The sequence below is a fragment of the Opisthorchis viverrini genome (assembly GCF_000715545.1).
Source record: "Opisthorchis viverrini unplaced genomic scaffold opera_v5_75, whole genome shotgun sequence".
Taxonomy (NCBI): Eukaryota; Metazoa; Platyhelminthes; class Trematoda; order Opisthorchiida; family Opisthorchiidae; genus Opisthorchis; species Opisthorchis viverrini.
Genome location: NW_008751732.1, coordinates 1,510,322 through 1,531,842, shown reverse-complemented (window position 1 = coordinate 1,531,842; position 21,521 = coordinate 1,510,322). Strand labels below are relative to the sequence as shown.

Below are 21,521 nucleotides of genomic sequence, written 5' to 3'. Positions count from 1 at the left end.
CCTACACTGAGGGTCTGAGGATAAACCATTGATTAGGAAGAATTCTAGCTTAATGTTGTTCCTTACGATGTGAAAATGAGTTCAGCAATCATCGGGTGAAAGTCATCCATCTGCTTGTTTGCGTACGGTTCCTGACGTCTTTCGATAATATGGGTTTATTGGTCCTTCTGTGAAGAGAAGTTTAGATTACTCCTGGAGGAAGGGACGTGTCGGAACCGTGGTTAGCAGTAAGTAGCAAAAAAGTGCTGAGTGAGCTCTAGCAATTGTTTGGGAGCTATTGTTATTAAAAGGGTGTGGTTTGTGCTGCTTATTCGATCAAAGCTTGATTACAAAAAATTCGGCAACTGAGGAAACTGCTGGAATAATCAATGTAGGATTGTGAACGACCGAAAAAAGCAAGTTGTAAGGTTCTGATGGGATGGTGAGTGTATTAGTGTGAGTATTATGGCATGTAAACTTGGTAGGTCAGTTATCATTTTTATAAAAAAGATCACCGATCACTTGGATCGTCTGGAAACTAAATTTAAAGCAATTTGTTGGTTATCTTTCAAGTTCTGAGGCCATAATTAAGACAGCAGGTGTGGCATCGTTGTGAAAACAGATGTTGCGCTGCATCTGGACATAGCCCAACTGTTAGAACAAAGAGCTTAGCTGATATGACGGAAGCTGATTGAACTATGATCCATCCTGTTAACGTGTTTTTATAGTAACTGTTTCGATTGTCTTAGAACAAACAGCAGCCGTTCTTTATAAGCATTAATCATGGCTGACTGGCACTCTCTGAGTGTACAGAAAGACGGTTGCAGCGATTGAGTTACTGGTCCTATATAAATACGGAGAAATTAATCCTGAGTAGAGACTGAAGTACACTAAAATTAACTTGGAGTGATTAAAGTTAATCGATTTTTCACTCTCATCCAGGACAAGATACTCCAGATAAGTACTGTTGGACTCATTCAAATGATACAACTGCGCGATATGGAATATCTGGTTGTTTTTCATTGACAAGGCATTGTTCTACACGAGGTGTTTAAACTAGTTACGTTCCAGTCCTAAGCTGTATGACTCACAGGATATTACGTTTATGCGAAAACTGGTTAACGTGGAATTACAAAGAATCTCCTCATAATCATGATTTATATTATTTTGATAAATATGTTCCATCGAAGACATACTCCTTATCTCTTAGGTAGAGCCATTTTAGAAGACCGTATTCCTGTGCGACATCTCTGACCAAGGTTGTAGTGTAGCTGTACCTGAAGCAGAAATGTACATTTCATCGGAGTATGGTGAAGCCAAAGATGAACCAAGTGTACTAACCGTCGCTGACCAATGGGAACATGCTTAGAAGCTGCATCAGCTGGCGATTACAGACTGTCACAATGTATTACCGTTTTTTTCGGTTCTTCCTGAATGACTATGTGAAATACTGGAAACTTTGCCCTTGGAGCAATCATACTGTAATGCCTTAACTATGTTCGTACATTGCACTGTTTGCCATGGGAGCAGAATCCCATTTTCAGCAGTGATCATCAGTGGTGATCATTATTGTAACGAGCAAATTTTTGTTTGATATGATGGGATACGTTTCAGGCTGGAGACCCGCTATGAGATTGCCATTCTGAAGGCCGTAAAGATGATTGACTTTCTGAACCATTTTCCCTGCTAGGAATATTACTCACTGTGGCATATGAGCACGTCAGCTCACAAGGTTATTCCTTGCAACTCTCCCCATCTCCCTACTTGCTGGCCTGCCTACCGACCTACCTACCCACCTACCCCTTTCGAATAAGAAATAAATGGTGGTTTTGAGTTCAAATTTCGCCGTGCTTTCCGAGTTCATGCTTTTTCACACTTGATGGTCCGACTTGGGACGCTTCTTAAAATAAGCGATTTCTACAGCGGCGAAGCGCATCCCTATTGATGTTGCTGCCTAAGTTAATGATTGCTCACAGGTAGTATTGGGTAAGCTTGATCGGGGACACCGCTGCATACGGAAACAAACTGAACATTCTGACTTAAGCTACTGACTACGTTCCATCCAACATAAAGGATATTGGAAGACACCAAGATCGTTTTCATCAGCAACGCTGTGACAGGCGATGCTATCACTGTATATGAAGAACCGATACCACTGATTTTCACCTGTAGTACTTCTCGATTTAGAAGACAACATTTTTCATGCAGAGTAGGAATAGCGTTTTCTTCAGGGTCATTATATTTGTTCTTTTACAGAACTGTGGAACAAGAAAACACATGTACAAGCTGTCCCGCTAAGCTGAGTGCGATGTAGAAATTTACGTACAATACTTTCCGAGCGCACCGACGACTGTCATGAAAGTGAAGATTTTTTCATCAGTTCTGTGTAAAACAGCCTGCATTTCGTGTATGAAGTCCAAATAACTTGCCAACCAGGAGCGTAAGCTTTGCACTTGGGGTAGGACGCGAAGAACTGCCTCTTCAATATTTTTACGCATTTCCAGTGAGTCCATCCATGCATGTACAGATAGAATGGTATCCATGCTGAACAAAATTTCTTGGGACAGCTCCAGATTATCGGAGAGTATTCCCGCCGCTTGTTGTTCAAACTTCTTCAAACGTTCCATCAAGTATGGCACTAAACTGAGTTGATACGCCAGTTCTCTGCTTTCATTAGAGGATATATGGCAAAAGTTTTTGTCGGATTCCATTGTTTCTGCATTTAGTGAGCTAAAGACGAATACGGTTCAACTGTTGTGACAGTCTGGAGAAGTGAAAGAACCGTCACGTGGAAATCGACAGAATTTTAAACCTAAAGTGACCTTCCACGTGAGCTGTCTGGGTCATGTGTCAGGTTCATCTGAGTTTTTTGGACGGCACGAAAAGAGCACGATTTGTGTGAGCTTGAATCCACTTGATCTTCTGTTGTAGTCTGGGCATTAGTTAAGAACATATGTAAAATTCAGTGCTGGGAGCCAGCCAGCAAGCCGCTATTTGTTTCTTCATTCCAACCTGTTTACTCACCTGATTCCCTCGTTCACCCACTCATTTATCCACTCATTCATTCGTTCTTTCGTTCACTCATCAGTAATTATTTCACCTATTCATTCACCCACTCGTTCAGTAATCTAGTTGAACAGTGCTTCATTGATTCGTTGATCCATTAATTCTTTTATTCGCAGGTTACCTAATATCGTTTTGTCATTTATTTGGCATTTTTTTAGCGCCTCATTCTTTGAGTCAGTGTTTCATTTGTTCAATTGCCCATTCACCTGTTATTCTGTATGCGCCCGCATTCATTCCTTCATTCAGCCTTCCCATCGTCGATCAACCAACTTACTCAAACATCCACTTAAAATTCTTCGATTGACTTTTATTTATTATTTTCATATTCATCCATTCGTTCAATGCACCTATTTTACTTTCGTTTTCGTATCTGTTGCTGGTTTTCTACGTCTGTTTTTCATTCTGTTTAGAAAGCAAGCGGCAGATTTGACTGACCAATCTGACGATATGCCAAATAACCAGTTTCGCTCGAGCTGGCTTTGAAAAATTTCAATTGTTCAATAATGTTGTGGCAAAGCGCATTAAGTTAGGAAAATATGGTTTCGATAAATATGTTGACGATTAAGATGTTTTCAAATGTTAGCTGGGATAAGTGCTAACACCAGAAGCTGTGGGTGACATAAGTGTTATGCTACTTATAACTACCAAGTAACCAAACAACGAATTTAAATTTCAGTCTATTACAGAAGAATTTTCCGATTCCTAGCAGTACGCCAGGGTTTTCTAGCACCCCAAGATCCCGCAAACTGCTGAGACAGTTTGCCTATATATTGATCCGACGTTAGAAGATAGATCTTACGTGATCCTTGACTAGTCCTTACTCAAGAGGCCGGATACACGTTGCAGTCACCGCGATGAGGCAACCTCCATTTGCTGTGGAGAACACTTCAAATCTCTAACCACCGACTGATCGCTGACTGACGCCGACTATATTCTACATGAGCCATTGGTGCCGTTGAGCTATCTATCACTCAAAATTTTTGGTTGTCTGCAGTGGAAGTCGGTTCACCCGTTTGGAACATAAATTTCCGTTGGACTTGTGGCGCGGATGTCTGCTGCAGGAATATATGGCAAATGTTTTTTATTCCTTGTTCATTTTGATGATGATGATGATGATGAAAATTGTTGGTGGTTATGGTGTGTTGATAAACGGTTCACCCGTTTGGAACATAAATTTCCGTTGGACTTGTGGCGCGGATGTCTGCTGCAGGAATATATGGCAAATGTTTTTTATTCCTTGTTCATTTTGATGATGATGATGATGATGAAAATTGTTGGTGGTTATGGTGGTGTTGATAAACACAGGTGGTGACGTATGCAGTATCAGTTGTCTACTCTAGTATCGTATGTTCCCACTGAGCTGTTATCGCGTCATCAAACTTGATGTAATCATCAAAAAATGGAAAAATACGTGGAACCTTCTTTACTATTTCTTGCACATTTGTGGGAATATTATCGTTCTTCTCCGGGCGACTGAAAATACTGGGACAGTTACTGGTTCGCCATTGAACGTGTGCAACACGCTATGACATCATCTATAGTGCGAGTATGTCCCCGCTTTTCGGTCAGATTGTTCTCGTTCAATCGGCGTACCTTAATTGACTATCGATGGTACGTTTGCCCAGCGTATCAGAAGTTAGATAGCCCAATCACGGCATAACAGATAAGGTGTGCTGTTGGCGACATTTTAGGAACCTGAGTATCTCGTCCTGTACCGCGTTCCGTTGGTGCAGATCAACTACAACAATTGTGCCAGAAAAAAGAATGTTCAGATGAGTGAAGCAGAAACAAAGACGCCTTAAACTTCCACTTCTGTCCGATGAATTAACTCATGTTGAAAGCGATATGACATCTGGTTATATTCTGGTTCAAACCTTTCTTTCTTGAAGTCAGTCCCAGTTTAACTGGTTATCTCCCGTTGTTATCTCTCACAGAATTTAAAGAGTCCTACCGCTTCAAATGTACGGAACATAAACGTGCTACTGTTATTCTAAACTCACTAAAGCACACTTAACATCTAAAAATGCACACAGGAAAGTCCAAAGCTCAGCTTAGAGTGGATCTAACTTCTACGGCTGGAATGGACGCGAGGAAATTTTCAAACAACAGTGACGTAAATACCAAAGAATTACTTCAAGCGCAAGATATAACTTTCAACAATCAAAGCCTCCTTTAACCCTACTTTTGACGTCCCATTAAATTCCTAACCACTTCTATTGAAACGGCTGAGCGCCTCATAATCCTTCAACAGATTTTTAGGAGCCGAGGTATTCTATCTTGGATAGTTTGGCAAGCGAACGATTCTACAGACTGTGCAGCATCATAAATATGGCTCATTAAATAAGAATAGCTTCTAGACTTGAGGGGCGGTTGCTTAGAAATCGTGGTGAAGCAGGAATGACTTGAGCTATGCGTGATTGCGTTGGTGAACACAATATGGGAGAGAATAATGAGTGAAAATGTTCCACATGCTGCACACTCTTCGCTTACATGTAGTTGTTTTTGTAGTCAAACAATCGTTTGCCTAAGTGGATTAAGTCTATTTGAATTCCGCTTGAATTGCACAATATGGCGAACACGGGACTGACGAGTGTGCGTTCTTCTGAGGCATTTACCGCAGAAAATGGGGGAAGACATTGGCAACTGAGATGGATATTTGGACTGTGTATTTTGCCACCACAGTGCTCTGTTCAGTTACCCAACCGTTGGCTTTGAACAAAGTGAACACAATCGCTGATTGGTTTTGGACCCTTGTAAGAGGGGCTGGGTAATGCGGAGTTGCACAACCACACGAATCGGATGATGGTGGTCGCATCACTGTCGTAAGTCGTCCTCCCACTAAGTGTCCGGACGATTCTATATAAACAATCGGCTTGCTCGTGATTCCAGCTGTGCATGCAAAAGTACCCGAATAGTGCGCGTTTATATGCATTTGCCAACGGTTCATATTGAGTTACTCACAGGGCCACAACGCTTTTTTTCCATCGTTGTTCAAAAGGTTTTGTATTTTAAAACCTAGTTGTTTATGCTAGTCTCCTATTGGGTATTATTGGACCCCACATTGAATGATGTCCTTTTTCGGCTTTACCTGTGTATTGAAGGATATGTTACTAAAATTCTCAAAGAAATTTTGTCTTCTGAACCCGTCAGTTTTCAGAGGACAGGTACTAACAACAACACAGACGACACAGCGACGCGGATATTTACTTTCAAAGTGGTTAGTTAAATGGATCTTGGGTGGTATGAATGAGGGTTTGCGTTTCAGTAGTGTAGCATTTCTCCCGGCATGTTTTCAAACACACTGTCCTCTGGGATTCCCACATAAGGGCTTCATTTCTAATGGAGCCATCTTTACCCAGTCTGGTGAGCTTTACCATTAGAGTAGTGGATAAATGGGACCATAAAATAATGGCAGCCTCTTCAGCGATGACTGTTTAGCTCACACTTCAAGGAATACGTAAACTGGTTGGTATGGAAACTGATTTCTGTCTAGCTGTGTCAAGGAAGGGTGCTGAATCCGCAAGTTTAGTTACACCTGGTTAAAACTGAGGACACTGCTGATACCATCAGACCTTCCTACCACCCGTATCATACAGGCAGTGGTCCATAGCCCACGGCTGTTACAATGAATCATATGATTTACGAGGGAGCGCTGATTCAATGCTATCTGTTATGCCTTTTTAGTCAAACCTGTAGATATTTCAATCCCTCAGGGTAAATTTAGTGTGCGGCAAGTAACCACGTCAAACTGGCTACTCTATTAGACGACTGCACCCTAAATGTTCCTGTCCTCCAACAGTAAATAAATGTCATTTAGATTGGTCGGAAAATGGCCACGGAAACTAATCACACAGAATGTATTTCAGAGTGTCAGTGTTGTAGAACCTTGACTATTCACCTACTCTTTTTTGAAGGTATATTCGTAGACGTTCATACCACTGAGCCAAGGGTAGACTATCTTTTCTCCGAATTCTCTGTTTGTCAGATAAACGTAAGGACCCCTAGTGATTATACACAGAAGCTATCTCTAATGTGCGTGAGGATATGACAGCTTATATTCAATGGTGAAAGATGGTATGGCTATGCACTCGCCGCTAGTTTCGTAACTCTGGGAGTCTTTATGGTCAGGTGGNGAAGCTATCTCTAATGTGCGTGAGGATATGACAGCTTATATTCAATGGTGAAAGATGGTATGGCTATGCACTCGCCGCTAGTTTCGTAACTCTGGGAGTCTTTATAGGTCAGGTGGCAAATACCATGCAGCAGGAATCCATTTACAATCACATTTTTCCCCACAGTGTCCTGTGTGATGCTCTCGAGCCAAAAAGCGGACGAGCTTCTTGAGCTATTTTAACACAGTGTGTATAAGTCTCATGTTCAAAGTGGGAAGGGAATTTAATCACATCCCACTATTCTTGAACATTCCGGCTACTAGTAGATAAGATCAGTCGTTGAAAACATGAATACTCCGTGGGGTTATGCTAGACTGTCAGTACCTTCATTATTTCAGCTTCATATCAACCGGACCAAAACATGATCCTGTACTTTGTCTAGCAGACCGACTGAAAAGGATCTGCACTGAAGATAATCTCCAAGATGACTTTCCAAGTCTAGCTCACCTCTCCACTCCGAACCGTTACCCGCATTGATTTACTGTTGCAAGCCTCCTAGAGGAATGCAGGTCTTGGGCCGTGGGCGAACAAAGGATACTGTGCCCTCTATCAATAAAACACTAATCAGAAAATAATTGGCCGACGTTTGGCTTGAAGGTACTTATAACCCCTTTTAATTTCTAGACCAGTTGTTGCCCTTTGACTGAGAAATAGGTCAGCAACAGTCAGCTTTTGTTCTTGTGTATACCATCCTACTGGTGCTTATGGAGCGAGTTATGCTGCAGACACGACTTAATGTCTATCAGAGACCATTTACACACACAACACCCATAACTTTTTACACTGGCTTGGCAAAACAATTAAGGAGCGCCAGTTATTCCAACTCGACCGCGGATTTTCGACAGATTCACCACGTCTTAAGTGGCTAGTATGAACTAATCACGTGCTATCTGTTGTCGACCACTAAGGCGACTACCATCTGGTTGATTAAACCTAGACACTACACAGACTATTCTCAAAGCAAATTGGTGTATTTCTCGAAAACAGTGCAATTTGGGTTCAAGTAGATCATAAGGTTGACGGAAACTCGGGGACTGCGCCTGCCTGATGAGCCCCAAGGAGGGCGAAACCGGCCGTGGGCTGTTGAAGAGTTTTCAGCAGACTTGTGAGTAGTTTCCTTTTATGAAAATATGCTGTGATATCTCAAATATCGTGCCAACTGAACCACGAGGCGGCCTGTGTTCAGCACATTCAGCTGGAGGACATCATAAACGAGGGGTTCAATTGAGTCTCCCGTGAAAACCAAATTAATTTGCAAATGAGTGTATTTCTTGAAAACAGTGCAATTGGGGTTCAAGTAGATCATAAGGTTGACGAAAACTCGGGGACTGCGTCTACCTGATGAGCCCCAAGATGGGTGAAACCGGTCGTGGGCTGTCGAAAACTTTTCAGAAACCTTGTGAGTAGTTTCCCCTATTCTCAAAGCCCTTAGTTTACTTTTACAGCCTCACATGGCACATAGTCTCCAACAAGCTTCGTTACTATCTGATTATAACGCTCCCTTTCCGTCCATCTGCACTGATACATATTATCTTCATACTTTGTCCATTATATCAGCCATTTGCAGAGTATTTAGCCGGTTGAATAACAGCTGAAAACGAATTCGTTTCCCGTCCAGTCTTTTAATGTTTCTCTCAGGAACCATGAGCACTTTAAATCAGGTACTGCACTGGAGAACCATATGGATGATAACGTCATACCATATATCTGATCAATTTCCATGAACAGAGACATTCCGAAAGGGAGGCCACCTGGACCAGTTCTCTCGGGTGATCCCTATTAGGAGTGGACATTCTTTTCATGTTAGCCGGGGTATGTCAAGAAACCATTTCGGTTGGACGAAAACGGTATGATCGCCGGCAGGTGACCAATATTCTGACCATCAGAAAAGTGACATTACCTGTTGAAGATAGGATCAAACTTACTTTGACCTACCCATGGGGCACTATGAGACAGCTTCAGCAAGGATACTGCTGTCTTAGTAGTCAGATTTCGCCAATGCAGATATTTTTTACATGACCACCAGTTTCACTGATTTCCTGTTGAGTCTACTTGCAAGCCGCTTAAAAACCGACCAGTTTTGATTGAGCGTCACAACACACTGACATTGAAGTGTTACATAGTCGAAACACCTCTGACTTGGGTTAAGTTCTCCCTCGATCTAAAGTCGTTCTGACGTATGTAGTTGCACCGTCCAACAGTGAAAACAGAAAATCCAGAAGAGGTGCCCGACCGATCTCCTGTAAAAAACGGAAATACATAAAACATGAATGTTTTATTTTGATGCAACGTGTTCCATGGGAGGGAAAACCCACAATGAATTTGCCATTGCTCTTCGTACGATCAAGAAGATGGTCTAACCAAAACAGGTTAGCAATGTTGTGGAAGGTAGGTCGCTCGTGTGCACTGCTTGGTTGTCGGTCTGTTCGCTGAGCTTGGCAGTTGGGTTACAAACGTTTCATCACCAATCGAGGTGGCAAATTCTCGCTCCTGTTTTGTTCTTGCGTGAGCCAGTATTTGAACATTGTCCCAACTGAACTTGTGTCCTTCTCTGTCTTCGTGAATTGAGACCAAAGGGAAACCAAAAGGGAAGGTTGGATGCATTGAAGAATACTAACGTGGTCTACAGCCTTAAGCGCAACGACTGCGACAAACACTACGTTGACCAAACGGGAAGGAAACTTGCTACCAGAATACAATCTTGCCAGCAGAAGACATGACCCAATGTCGCTTGTCTCAATTCACGAAGACAGAGAAGGACACAAGTTCAGTTGGGACAATGTTCAAATACTGGCTCACGCAAGAACAAAACGGCAGCAAGAATTCGCCGAAGCGTGGTACTCCACACAAAAATCGACCAATGAACACATCGACATTGACCCACTCCATCAGCCGTTACGGACAAAAGAACCACACAGTCACGGAACTCTGAGCACAAAAACCTAACGACAACCAGCGGACTAGTTGGGTCAAAGGAAGACAGTTACTAAAAACAGAAGGCCACTGAATTAACCAATCAAGGGAACAAACTCACCACAAAGCAAGAAGAAAATGGCCGAATCACAATAGAACAGCCACACACAGAACTACCGAACTGAATGCTCCCAACGAACCAACCGGACACAGGAGATTGAGAACAGGTCAGATTCACAGGAGACCAATCAAACTACGCGGAGACCGTTTCCGGAACTACCAGATACCGTTTAGCCGCTATATAGTCATAGGCAGAAGAGAAGGAATTCACCCCACTCAACCCTGCACTGACGATGTCACCTCGATTGGTGATGAAACGTTTGCAATCCAACTGCCAAGTATGGCGAACACACCAACAACCAAACCATTATTGAGGGCTGTTGATGTAGGGCAACCTCGACTGCACTTATTCACGGCTTTATATGGTTCATACTAAGATGAGACCATAAAATTGAAAGTTTGTACAACAGAGATTTTGGGATTGTTAAATATTACAGTTAAACGCAACAAAAGACAAACTGTTCCCTACTTTTACACGTTTTGCTAAGTTGAATCCGCACAGTAGTGGAATAGAGCTGGTCTCTGATTGACTGAGGACCGTAAGTCATACAACCACAATATGCATTAAATCATGTTAAGTCAAGTGTGGGTTACTCGAGTGTCCGCTGGAACACTTCATACCGTAGGTCAAATCGGTAGATTGGCAGGATGATCCGGTGTTCTCGGTATGTGGATTGCTGTCGGAATACAGCAATTTACACTGCAGAAGGCTTGCATATCTTGTCTATCAGCTCATTCTGGCATACACACAAAACAGGTCTTTGTACAGTTCTTCCGTAACAGTTCCGATTTCGTGTGCATAAGAAACATTCGCAGAAGTTTTATTAGCATCCTGTCTATTGATCGACCTTGAGTGCTCACACCAGTGTTAGACAGGCGAAGCCCAAACAAGGTTCAGTTGTGCAACGAAGTGTTTGAGCATACCACAATGACATTCACATATGCATCAGAACTTTAGCAGAAGAGGGTCTGAATAGGTTAGTCGTCCTACCACTGTCAAACGAATATGTTTTTTGCCACGTCCAGTATTCATCAAAGCGAGTATTGAGTGAAATGTGTGAATCTGCCGTCTGTGCTGCAAACAAACTCTTTTTCGGATAAAAGTTCCGCCTTATTGGCGACTTCCATACTTTCAGCGGTTCTTACGATGGAACGTGAATCAGTGGAAACTAGGAATGGAAAGACCGCAACCCCAGGAAGACATCCATCGAATTCGGTACTGAAGGATGAGATGACCACGTCTCCAATCATATCTTTAGGGGTTGAGAGGCAACATTCAAAATCCGACGAACATTACCAAAATGGTTATTCGCAGTCACATCAGAAACAATCTAGGACCCCCGGTGTAGAACCACTTTTTACCCGACAACACTGCGCAACTCCAGCATCGATCCAAGAGGAAATGAAGAAATGCTGTAAGTACTAGTTTGTTTATAATAGCACATTCTTAATATAACGATATCAAAAACACAAGCGAAAATAAGTTAGTTTACAAAGAAGAGTACCCCCCACAGCTATGGGAGCATGTCAGAAAAGGAATAAAATGAACAGGGATCGTTAGATAAAGAAGTCGGTGCTGTAACTTTGATGCAGCTAATATCAAAAAGTCCGCTTGGTCAAAAATCACATATGAGATTATCTTAATTTTCTCAGCAAAAATAGCTTTGTACGTGATGGTTCAAAGTTCAAATAAAGGAATGACAGGCTGACACAAATACATATATATATATATATTAATATTTTAATTATCATCATTATTATTACCGTTACTGTCATAAGATAGTAAATTGCGCCATTTGTTGGTGTACAGATTCAGCCTGGCTACATTCACACCAATCTCTCACAATTTTTTGTCAAATGTGCATTTCGCCATCCGACCAAGACGATGTTAGGCGTTCTCACTGATAACGCGGTAAGACTTTCCCACTGAAATTTGTTTCCAGAAAAGGCACTGAATAGACTGTTACATTTCCGATGGGAAACTTAAGTCCGGTTATAAGAATAAAAAGTCTGGTTTAATGTGTTTTAGACAGCAGGATCTGTAATTTATTAACAAGCGTATTGCTTAACGGTTCGTAAAGCACTATTGTGCATTGTCCGCTGAGAAGTTTACAGCAACAGCTACAAAAATTGAAGTAAAAAATGGATGAGTAAGAAGATAGAGGAGCACACTTTTAAGTCACTAAAAAGTAAATATTGTAGTAGATTTTTACTGCAGTGTATCCTCGGAGTGCGAAGTGCCAATGAAAAATTGCTGTGGGTTGGAGCATCAAACTCATGATTGACGCCATGATCTCCATTTATGACGGAAATCATTTACCTGATGGCAAACTAACACTGTCGAGTAAAAATGGACCTCGCTTACCAACTGAGTAAGAATTGGAGCAGCCGGATTAAATAATAGTTTGTTCCGTCTTTGGGATAACACACGGCCGATCCACAGGAACAACCAAAAATAGGGAATTTCGAATAGCAAATGGAGCAACCGGAGACTGAACCATCAAAAAGGGTAGTCTCCCACGGTTTAATAGAAGATATGTTGGATGAGGCAGACTATCCAGAGTGCCAATTTTAACCTCAAATTTAACAAAAGCTCGTGCACCTTAAGTGGGTCTACCCGACACCTACTTATTACTCTTCTGAACTTCACTTCTAAACTCCAATGAATTAAAGCAGACCGCAGACCGGACGTCACAGCTGTGGGAACCTGAAACTTCTCGATGGAAAGAAGTCTGAATTGGGGTATCCGCACAGAATATAGTCTTACTTACTTGATGGTTAAAAATCGTAGCATGCATTCAATGATCGGTGACTATTCATTACACAACTTAAGTAGCCTCTTTGGTAGAAGCCTCCGACGATTGTAACAAATAGCTAACAAACGACTGTGTTATTTGCAGCAATCGCAAAGACAGTCATACATTTCAGAGCCTACGGGTATGTGATCGATATTACACTTCAATACGATATAGCATTGGATTACTTGGCTTGTTTCGGAACACATGGCTTCTGATGGGCTGCGCATTTGAACTTCAATCTGCCTAAGTATTTTGCATACCACTTGCAGATCAAAAGTTTTAAACATAGTCTGGAAAAAGCCAACTTCCGTATTATTAAAAAGATTACGGAAAGCATTTTCAGGCAATGGGAGGTTAATCTGTAGGAGTGCATATTGCTGGATTCCCCTACTGAAAGTTGTTTTTCTCTGTGGGTCGAGGATATCACTTGGCACCAACCAGGGGACCTTTTGTATTGCAACTGACATACCCTAATCGGTGTTCCCAAGGAACACGCATATCTAAGTGGTTTATGTACCAGTAAATCTAAGCTCTAGATGTCACCATTGTATATTGAAGGCCAGCAGGGGTTCACAGAAGAAATCTATTGGTGTTAGTAGCATTTCACCAAGGATATCAATCGGGTCAGTGTCATCGCCATTGTCTTTGTCCTCTTTTTCGTCACAATCAAGTATATCGGCAGCTTCACTGTCATGTACAATAATCATGCTGCTAAATGCTGACCTTTCACCACAGTCTACCTACTTCAAGTTACTTCAAGACCGTGTTGAAAAGAGAAACGGATGAAAATTTGACGGGGTATATCAGTAAGCCCGGTAGGTAGACAACGATTAAAGCAATACAAAGCAACGATTCAACGATTCAAGCTGGAGCAAACCGTCCGGACTTGTTAAACACTGAAGGTTCTACAAACAACTCAAACGGTTCTTTTGAGAATTCCAAGAAACGATTCAACATTTTTAGTGAAAACTTGGCGGTTTGCCTACCTCTACTTGCAAGTCGTTCACATTGGCAAGTGTTTTTAACTTGCGGATAAATCAGCTGGAAATTCAATAAAAAAGTCGATAAAAGGCTGTTTAGGAGCAAGGCTCCCTCTACGTTGATGGAAAACTAATTAAGAATATGACTTGAGTTCTCACTGGTGAATATCGTAGATAACGTAGAGGAAAAACCTGTTTGTTGTTTTCTGAAGTCTTGCCCTATTCAACTAGAAACCGATATATGATGCGGGTTTTTTTAAGGATTTTGTACCGTCAACCCGACAGAATTTTAGCTACCTGTCCCTGGTTGGACTAAAGCAATATCTATGGCCTTCGGTGCTCTAAAACCACAACTATTTTACTCCGAATAGAACAAGTTTGAATGCAGTGGAGCAGTCATAATAATATCCTTTACTTTCCGGTCTCTGAAGAACCCATCTACTAATATGGATCACAGAGAATTCAATTGTATGTGCGCTGAAATGTGGCGCTGCGTGCACATTTTTACTGGCCCACAAACGACCCCACTATGCCGTGGCCGGATGGGACTCAAGTGATGGCGAATGTTGTTTGGATCGCGTGATGCACGCAGGCTTTGAAGGCAGGAGTAGCGCTGGGGATCCCCGTTCACTGTCACTTTGTTGGCTTGTGAAGCCATTCCCATGACACTGAACGGCGGTATTATCTCCTATATAAGACTAGCAGTTTTATTTGACACAGGATCACCATGTAGAGATTACAGTGGCTTATGGGCAGTACAGCTGTGACTGCAACAGGGCTGTATGTCGGTTCAACAAATTTACGGAAGCTGCGATTCCAGCGACGAACGTGTCCTTATGCCTAATCTTTAGTGAAAGAATAAGGTTCACATAGTATACCACGCGCAAAGCTTGCACAGTCCCAGTCATATAAATATCCAGGTTCTCGGCAGCACTTCGGTTGAACAAAAACATGTTTGCAGAGGGCAACTCCAGAAATGAGTATAAAAACAGCAAGGATAGCACGAAACTGCTTTTGAGGGATAGTTACAATAGATAAACAAAGTAAACGTTTGCGAAACAATAGTGGTAAGCCTCCAATATTACCAATTTTTAAATTTTTAAAGACGAGATCTTCCAACCTTGTTGTGGTCTTTTCTTGTTTCTATTTTTCACCATTTTCTTCTGCGATCGCCTTGCAGAAATAGGTTTCTAGAATGCGTTCACTCAGCTTAAGCAGCCCAGGTTGTCAGCTTTCACAACATTTAAGGTTCGCAAATTCACGTATGCTGTTTGGGGTACCCTATTCACATCAAATTGGTGCGGTAGATTGAGTTTGTGTCTGCTGATTGTGTTCCCGGACCGTTTGGACGGCGTTAATGTAGTAGCGAAGAAGCCCATGCATAGTTGTTGAAATATTTCAACGGTAGAAATAAACATAAGTCAGGTTTTGATGCAAAGAGCCAGCTGCACGAGACCTTCTGGATGTTGGCCATCCAAGACAACATTCGTTTCTCTGAACTGCTTAACAGTTTCCAGGACCATGTTACACGCAAGTCTACTGACTAATATGACTTCTGCTGTATGACTTTTTCAGCAGTGACAGTACTTGCTCTCCACTGATCCCATACAAGTAATGTGGCTTTTTTGTTGAAGTGCATTATAAAGAATGAGGCAATCCCAGGCTTTCCAGTATGTTTATCCCCGTTTTCACAACACAAATTTACTTGGGTACATTTTCAGTGAATGAAAGCTCTCCTGGTGATAATTTTCGAAAGTGAACAGCACTTGTATAGTAAGGATGTCCTCTTATGTTATCACCATCTGAGTGACTAAATTTAGCGCGAGATAACCGCGTGTGCTTCGAGATTTATGGATACTGGGTCTTAATTAAAAATAACATGGATTTCGGGGAACAAGAAGTCAAATTAAACACAGATGAAAGGGACTGAAACGATCACGACCCTCTGTGAGATGACACTAAAAGGTTGTGTTAACCCCAGAGAAAGACGAATTATCCACTCAGGTCACATCATTACGGTAGTTTTTCGAAAGTTCGGGCAAAATTTAAAACAGTCGGGTAAACGATGAGTGAACCAACCGAGTTCACATTAATCACCCATTTATGAAAAGGTTTGAATTGAGAGTCAAAAAAAGAGTTATTTAAATGCGTTTCTTCATGATAGAAGTGAGTTTAGTCCGTTTGAAGAACGAGACACCACACCGTTTCGTTTTGCTATGAGTTTCTTAAACAACAGGTATGTCAAATATAGAAGATATTATAACAGATGAGATTTTTGGTCTTTCAATTTTTCTTCCACGCTTGAGAATCACCAATCTGCCTCAACTAGAGATGGGATTGCATTCACTTGTTCTGCCTGCCTACGTAAGTCATGCTGCTAAACTCTAGGAAAGCAATGGTGGTTTTAGTGGGGGCAACTTTGAGAGCTGTTCTAAGGTACTTCCAACTTCTATATGTTTGCACAACCAAAATTGCATTCATTCGTTTTTTTAATGTTTGGGGGTGATGCACTAGCTGAGGTAATTTCATGCAATTGATTAATTTTGTGACACGAAAATTTTCTAATGACTACCAGATATGTTATCCTTTGCTGACTTTTAATCTCTTAAACTATTTCTGTCCCCAATAAACAAAGTAGGTTTAAGGAGTGCCATTACATGAGTGTTTTGCCTTATGTACTGATTGTAACATAATTCTTTAACAATTTATTTGCTTCAACCATCCTTGCAGGAAAGTTAACGGGAAAGTTATTCGTCACCAACCTACTCATTTCAACTTGCGCACAAAATCGAGTATATACCAAATAGATTATCGGATCCAGACACATTTGTGCTTGGTTTTTCATCGTGGGTTTAGGGTTGCCAGGTCAATAAATTGATACTTAAGCAGAAGTTGAATTAGCCTAGCACTCATTAGGTTGCGATGCACTTGAGGTTGCAGGATCTTTTAAGAACAAGCATTTCTACTTTAAAAAAGGGATACTGTACGCACATTTCCCAACATGTCTTGGTATAAAATTCAAGCAGTACACAATACTATACCACCTGTGACATTCACGGATTGTTTCACGTTTATCCTTTCAATTTCCAAGTAGAATATATTTTATTCTGCTTTAGTATGACGCAGGTATTGTCGTGTATTAATTTGTAATCTTTTTTAAGGGGTGTGAACGTAGATTAGATTCGCTTAGCTTGCTAAGTCCTCACCCCGATAACACCAGACAACAAAGCATGCGCACTAAAAATTCTGCGGTGCACAAGTAGGAAAATTATTCAGCTCTGAACTTTACAAACTTGCAATGCCCCAAAGCTGTTTTATCTTCATTGAAATTCCTGATTACCCAAAATCACAGTAGCTTGGCATGGAGGTGAGGCCTTTCAAATTTCAGTGGAATAATTGTCCAACTAACGACGACTGGAAAAACTTCAATCATCCTCTTATTTCAGCTGACGAGCGTGAAAAAGCTGACGTTCTGTTACGGGTGCTTGAGAAGCAAAAGACCGAAGCCAATGCTCTCTCCGAACTTCATCGTCAACTCAACATGACACAGAAAGCTGACGAACTGAAGCGACTTGCCGACCAAAATGCGTATTCTATCGCCGTATTTAACCGTCGTCTACAACAACGTCGTCAGATTCCGTACACATTCGAACTTATCAATATGCCACAGGCCAATGTGAACGTTGATTTGCCACCGAATGTTCTTGAGGTTGCCGAGATTCGTGCCGTCGATTACCGTATACCTTCAGATTGTGGGGTCACTCTAGAATCCTATGTGCAGCTTGAAATAGCCTATCCATCCGCGAAAAAAATGCAAAAGGTCAAAACTGACTGGATCAGATATCTGAATGGGATATGCTACAATCCAGTGCCAATGCAGTTCACCATCGATCCAACCTCAGATGCTTATGCACAACTGCTGAAACTGAAGGAACAGCTCAAGGCAACAGTAAGCAGGCTGACGCTTTTAACGTACATTCGTTTGAACAAATAATTTTCGGATGATAAAATACTTTTCTTCGTAAGGCATTCAGGCAACTGTACAGAACTACTCTCAAGCATATCTTATCGATGTAAGTTTGAACGGGTCATATTTACTCGCACCACTCCTGGGGCAAGCTGAGTGTCACCAGTCCGCCAAAAGGTTTAACGTTTATTCTTAATCCAATCTGAGGCCGACGTGTAGACAGTACTACTTCTTCATACAGGCTCGAGAATGTAACTCATTTTTGAAGATACAAAAAACAATATAACTTTCGATATAATTTGCCATACTATATATTTGGGTGGCAGTGGATTCTGCAGCATTCTACCAGCAGTAACATAATTGGCTCCTTCAATCTCAGATCGGCGTAACAATCACCTGCAGGTATTTGCTGGTAGATGAAATAAATCTTAATTCGGTGAGAGACTCAACAGAATCCCAAATCAACCCCCCATATACACTATCTCGTTTTGCATGATTTTCCAGCTGGCATTATAATCGGGATGTTGCAGTAAACTCTTGACAAAGCATGCTACCCATAAGTTTGCTGACAACTCTTCGACAGTCCATGACACGTTTCGCCCTTCTTGAGGCTCACCAAGTAGGCAAAGTCTCCAAGCTTTCATCAAGCATTCACCAATCTTGAATAGCAAATTTTGAGCCGCATGTTAAGCTGAAAAGTCTTGTAATGGAGGGATTCACCGGAACAGTGTATTACTGAGTGCATTACTCGAACTGCACGAAGTGTGATGTTCAAGTTGATGAAAATTGGCGGATTATGCTTACTCGACAAACAGCGAATTTCAGTACTGGGCTGTCTAGTAGTCTTCAGAGTATGCCGGGTCAAGGAAATCTAAATTGTAAGGACAGTATGGCTCACTGCCCTTCCACAAGAAATACTTTATCCGATTTTACTCAGGGTTGTGTGTCTTGCAGAAAAGTCCTGTGGGCTCATGCAACGCTGTTGACTCCCGTCAGTATAGCAAAGGCTTTTAAAAAAATTCAGTTGTCGATGTGTCAAGATTTTTTGTTCTGCATCACTTTCCACATTTGTTTAGGTGACCATATCTCAGAAGTTCCTTCACAGTTGGGATATCTTCCGAGCCTAGTATATTTATTTGTCATGGAGGCGTTTTTCATAACCAAGTATCAACATCACCCGTCCCTGGAATTCACGAACGACTGAGGAGCATATCGATATTTTCAGTACACTGAACTCAGTACGTGCATTGATATAGAAGAATTTTGTGCAAATTTGCTAGTGTAGTCGGTCTGTTACGTTAATTTTCAGCTAATATGTTTTTTCACTTGCTTTCATGCTATGCCGGGAGTTATGTACAACCTGTAAAGTAGAGATTTGATGTTCTTCAGAATCATTAAATCATGCAAATGCTAGATTCATTCATCATTACATGCCATGTTGCAAACTAAGTAGAACAGAAAAGACGAGGTTTTTGTGTTTCATCATCAAGCTCTTACGTTTTCACAATTACCAAGTTAGCTACTGGAATAAACTAATTCACAATTCACGAAAGGACACAAATGCCCACTGAGGTCACGAGCAGAACGTCGGAACATGTGTGCGTTGTGGATGAGGATGGTCGGAAAGCAGGGTATTTGTGGTAAGATCGGTTTTATAAGAACTACAGGTCATCGACGTCTAAATGAACTGTTTCTGTTCTCGGTCGAACTAACAGTTCTTCGCTAGAGAAATACACACTTAAGTCCACACTACAATGATCTAGAGCATAACACACGTTCCTCATCCGCTAGATACCCGGTAGAATGATTAATCGACATTCGTCGGCACTTTCCATTCAGTTAATCTTTGAACCCGTGATTCTGTTTACCGTTTACATAGGCACTTCCCAGAAGCTTTAAACAAACAGCAAACACGTCTCAAGAGCACCTAAAGTTTTAAATCTGGTAAGAAAGCAAGTTCCTCCTAGTTCCAAAAGTTGAGATTTTCGCAACTTACTCGGTAACGTACCCATGTATGTATCTCAACGATCGGTTTGGAATGGGCTCATCCGCTTCGCTCCTGGGTTGCACTTCTGGAAAGCTGATTTCTTTTCGAATTTTCACTCACCAGAGAACTAACTGTGTGCCTTGACTTAGAAAAATTGCGTGAGAATAAGAAGTCTGTCAATTGGAGCTGTTCGTTCCTAATCATTTTGATTCTTGGTAATCTATTGGAGAAAAATCTCCAGTCTGAAAATGAACTCTTTCTAGTAGAAACGAATAAGTGTTTTTAGGTAGAAATGCATCTGGTGATTGTACAATATGAATCTGAGCCAACTGTGATTTCTTTCTTTCGTATTCATCAGTATTAGTCACTAGTCCTTTTTCAATTTTTCTTGTAAAAACTACACAGCTGATTTCGCTAATATAGTTGAAGCGATGGCAGCTGAAGAGACATACGTGGTATAAAAAATGAAAGTTGCACTTAAGTCTCACACTCACACAGCTGTTTAGTTCACTTGAGCGTTTTTTGACGTATATTGAATAGGAGCTCTTGAGTATTTTACAGTCCCATGGTTTTAAGCAACAAAGTTGTTCTAAGATGCATCTAATACAATAGATTTTCGCACAACAAGCCAAGCCACTGCCCTTATCACTGAAGACACCGACATTGGCTCGTATAGATGGAATTGTTGCGCAAAACTTCCCGTGCCCTGACGGTGACATTTTACACAGATAATTTTTGCGTGCACCAATCGTTTGAGAATAAGATTTCTGTCAGCTCCATTTTTTATCGATAAATTCAGCTGTGAAGTGAAGAATGCACATAAAGGCGGTAACTCTAAAAACAACCTGAGCAATCAGTACCTATATTGGCTTACGTTGGTCAGCAAAATGGGCCAGGCGAGACAATAGCCGTCTGAGTGTATCACATCCTAACTCTCTAAACTTCCAGACACTCCCTACCAGTGACCATGATATACAGAGTGCATTTGACTCAGTTCGACTGAGCTGCCATGCATAAGTTTTGACAGACAGCGAGCTAAGTTGGAAAATAGACATACTTCAAGGAATCGGTTAAGTGACCCTATTCCACTGCGGTGAGAGCGCGCCCCAATCGCTAGCTCTGATTCCTTCATTCGGTTTATAGTGCGTTCTAAAAACATCTTGAAAGACAGAATGCTAACTTACCCTTGTGACATTTCACAACCGCAGATTTGCGGACAAAATAACAACGCTGGGAGCATTTGTTAATTTAATTATTGTGTCTCATCTGATCTGCTGAAACCAACCGATTTGTGAAGCTTAACCCCCGAGGACTACTTTTATTTAAATCTGATGCAGCTCGTCAGTTTTTTTCGGCACTTCCTAAAATACAGTAACTTGAATGTGCGCCATCCTGCTTTCGAACTGTTTGTGTTATTTTAAGTCTTGTAACCCACCCTCGTTGTGCTTACCCAGCAGCAGAAAGCAATCACTAACAGGCTAATGTGTAGTATAATTCCACACAGTCATTCTGAAATGGTTTATCATAGTACTTATGCGT

The 21,521-nt window shown here is 41.4% G+C and overlaps 2 protein-coding genes across 2 annotated transcripts in view; one reads left to right on the top strand and one right to left on the bottom strand.

Moving 5' to 3' along the window:
* Positions 1 to 2,300: 2,300 nt before the first annotated feature.
* T265_13537 (hypothetical protein) lies at positions 2,301 to 2,690 on the bottom strand (the record flags this gene model as incomplete). Its single annotated transcript, XM_009169335.1, has 1 exon — positions 2,301 to 2,690. A coding segment is annotated over one exon (390 nt), but the record flags the coding sequence as incomplete, so codon positions are not given.
* Positions 2,691 to 11,173: 8,483 nt separating this feature from the next.
* T265_04556 (hypothetical protein) overlaps positions 11,174 to 21,521 on the top strand; it is a gene marked incomplete at both ends in the record, with an annotated part of 30,378 nt that continues 20,030 nt past the window's right edge. The window contains 2 exons of the mRNA XM_009169320.1: positions 11,174 to 11,665; positions 17,475 to 17,977. Coding sequence (XP_009167584.1) covers positions 11,398 to 11,665; positions 17,475 to 17,977 — 771 coding nt within the window. The remainder of the gene's footprint in view (positions 11,666 to 17,474; positions 17,978 to 21,521) is intronic.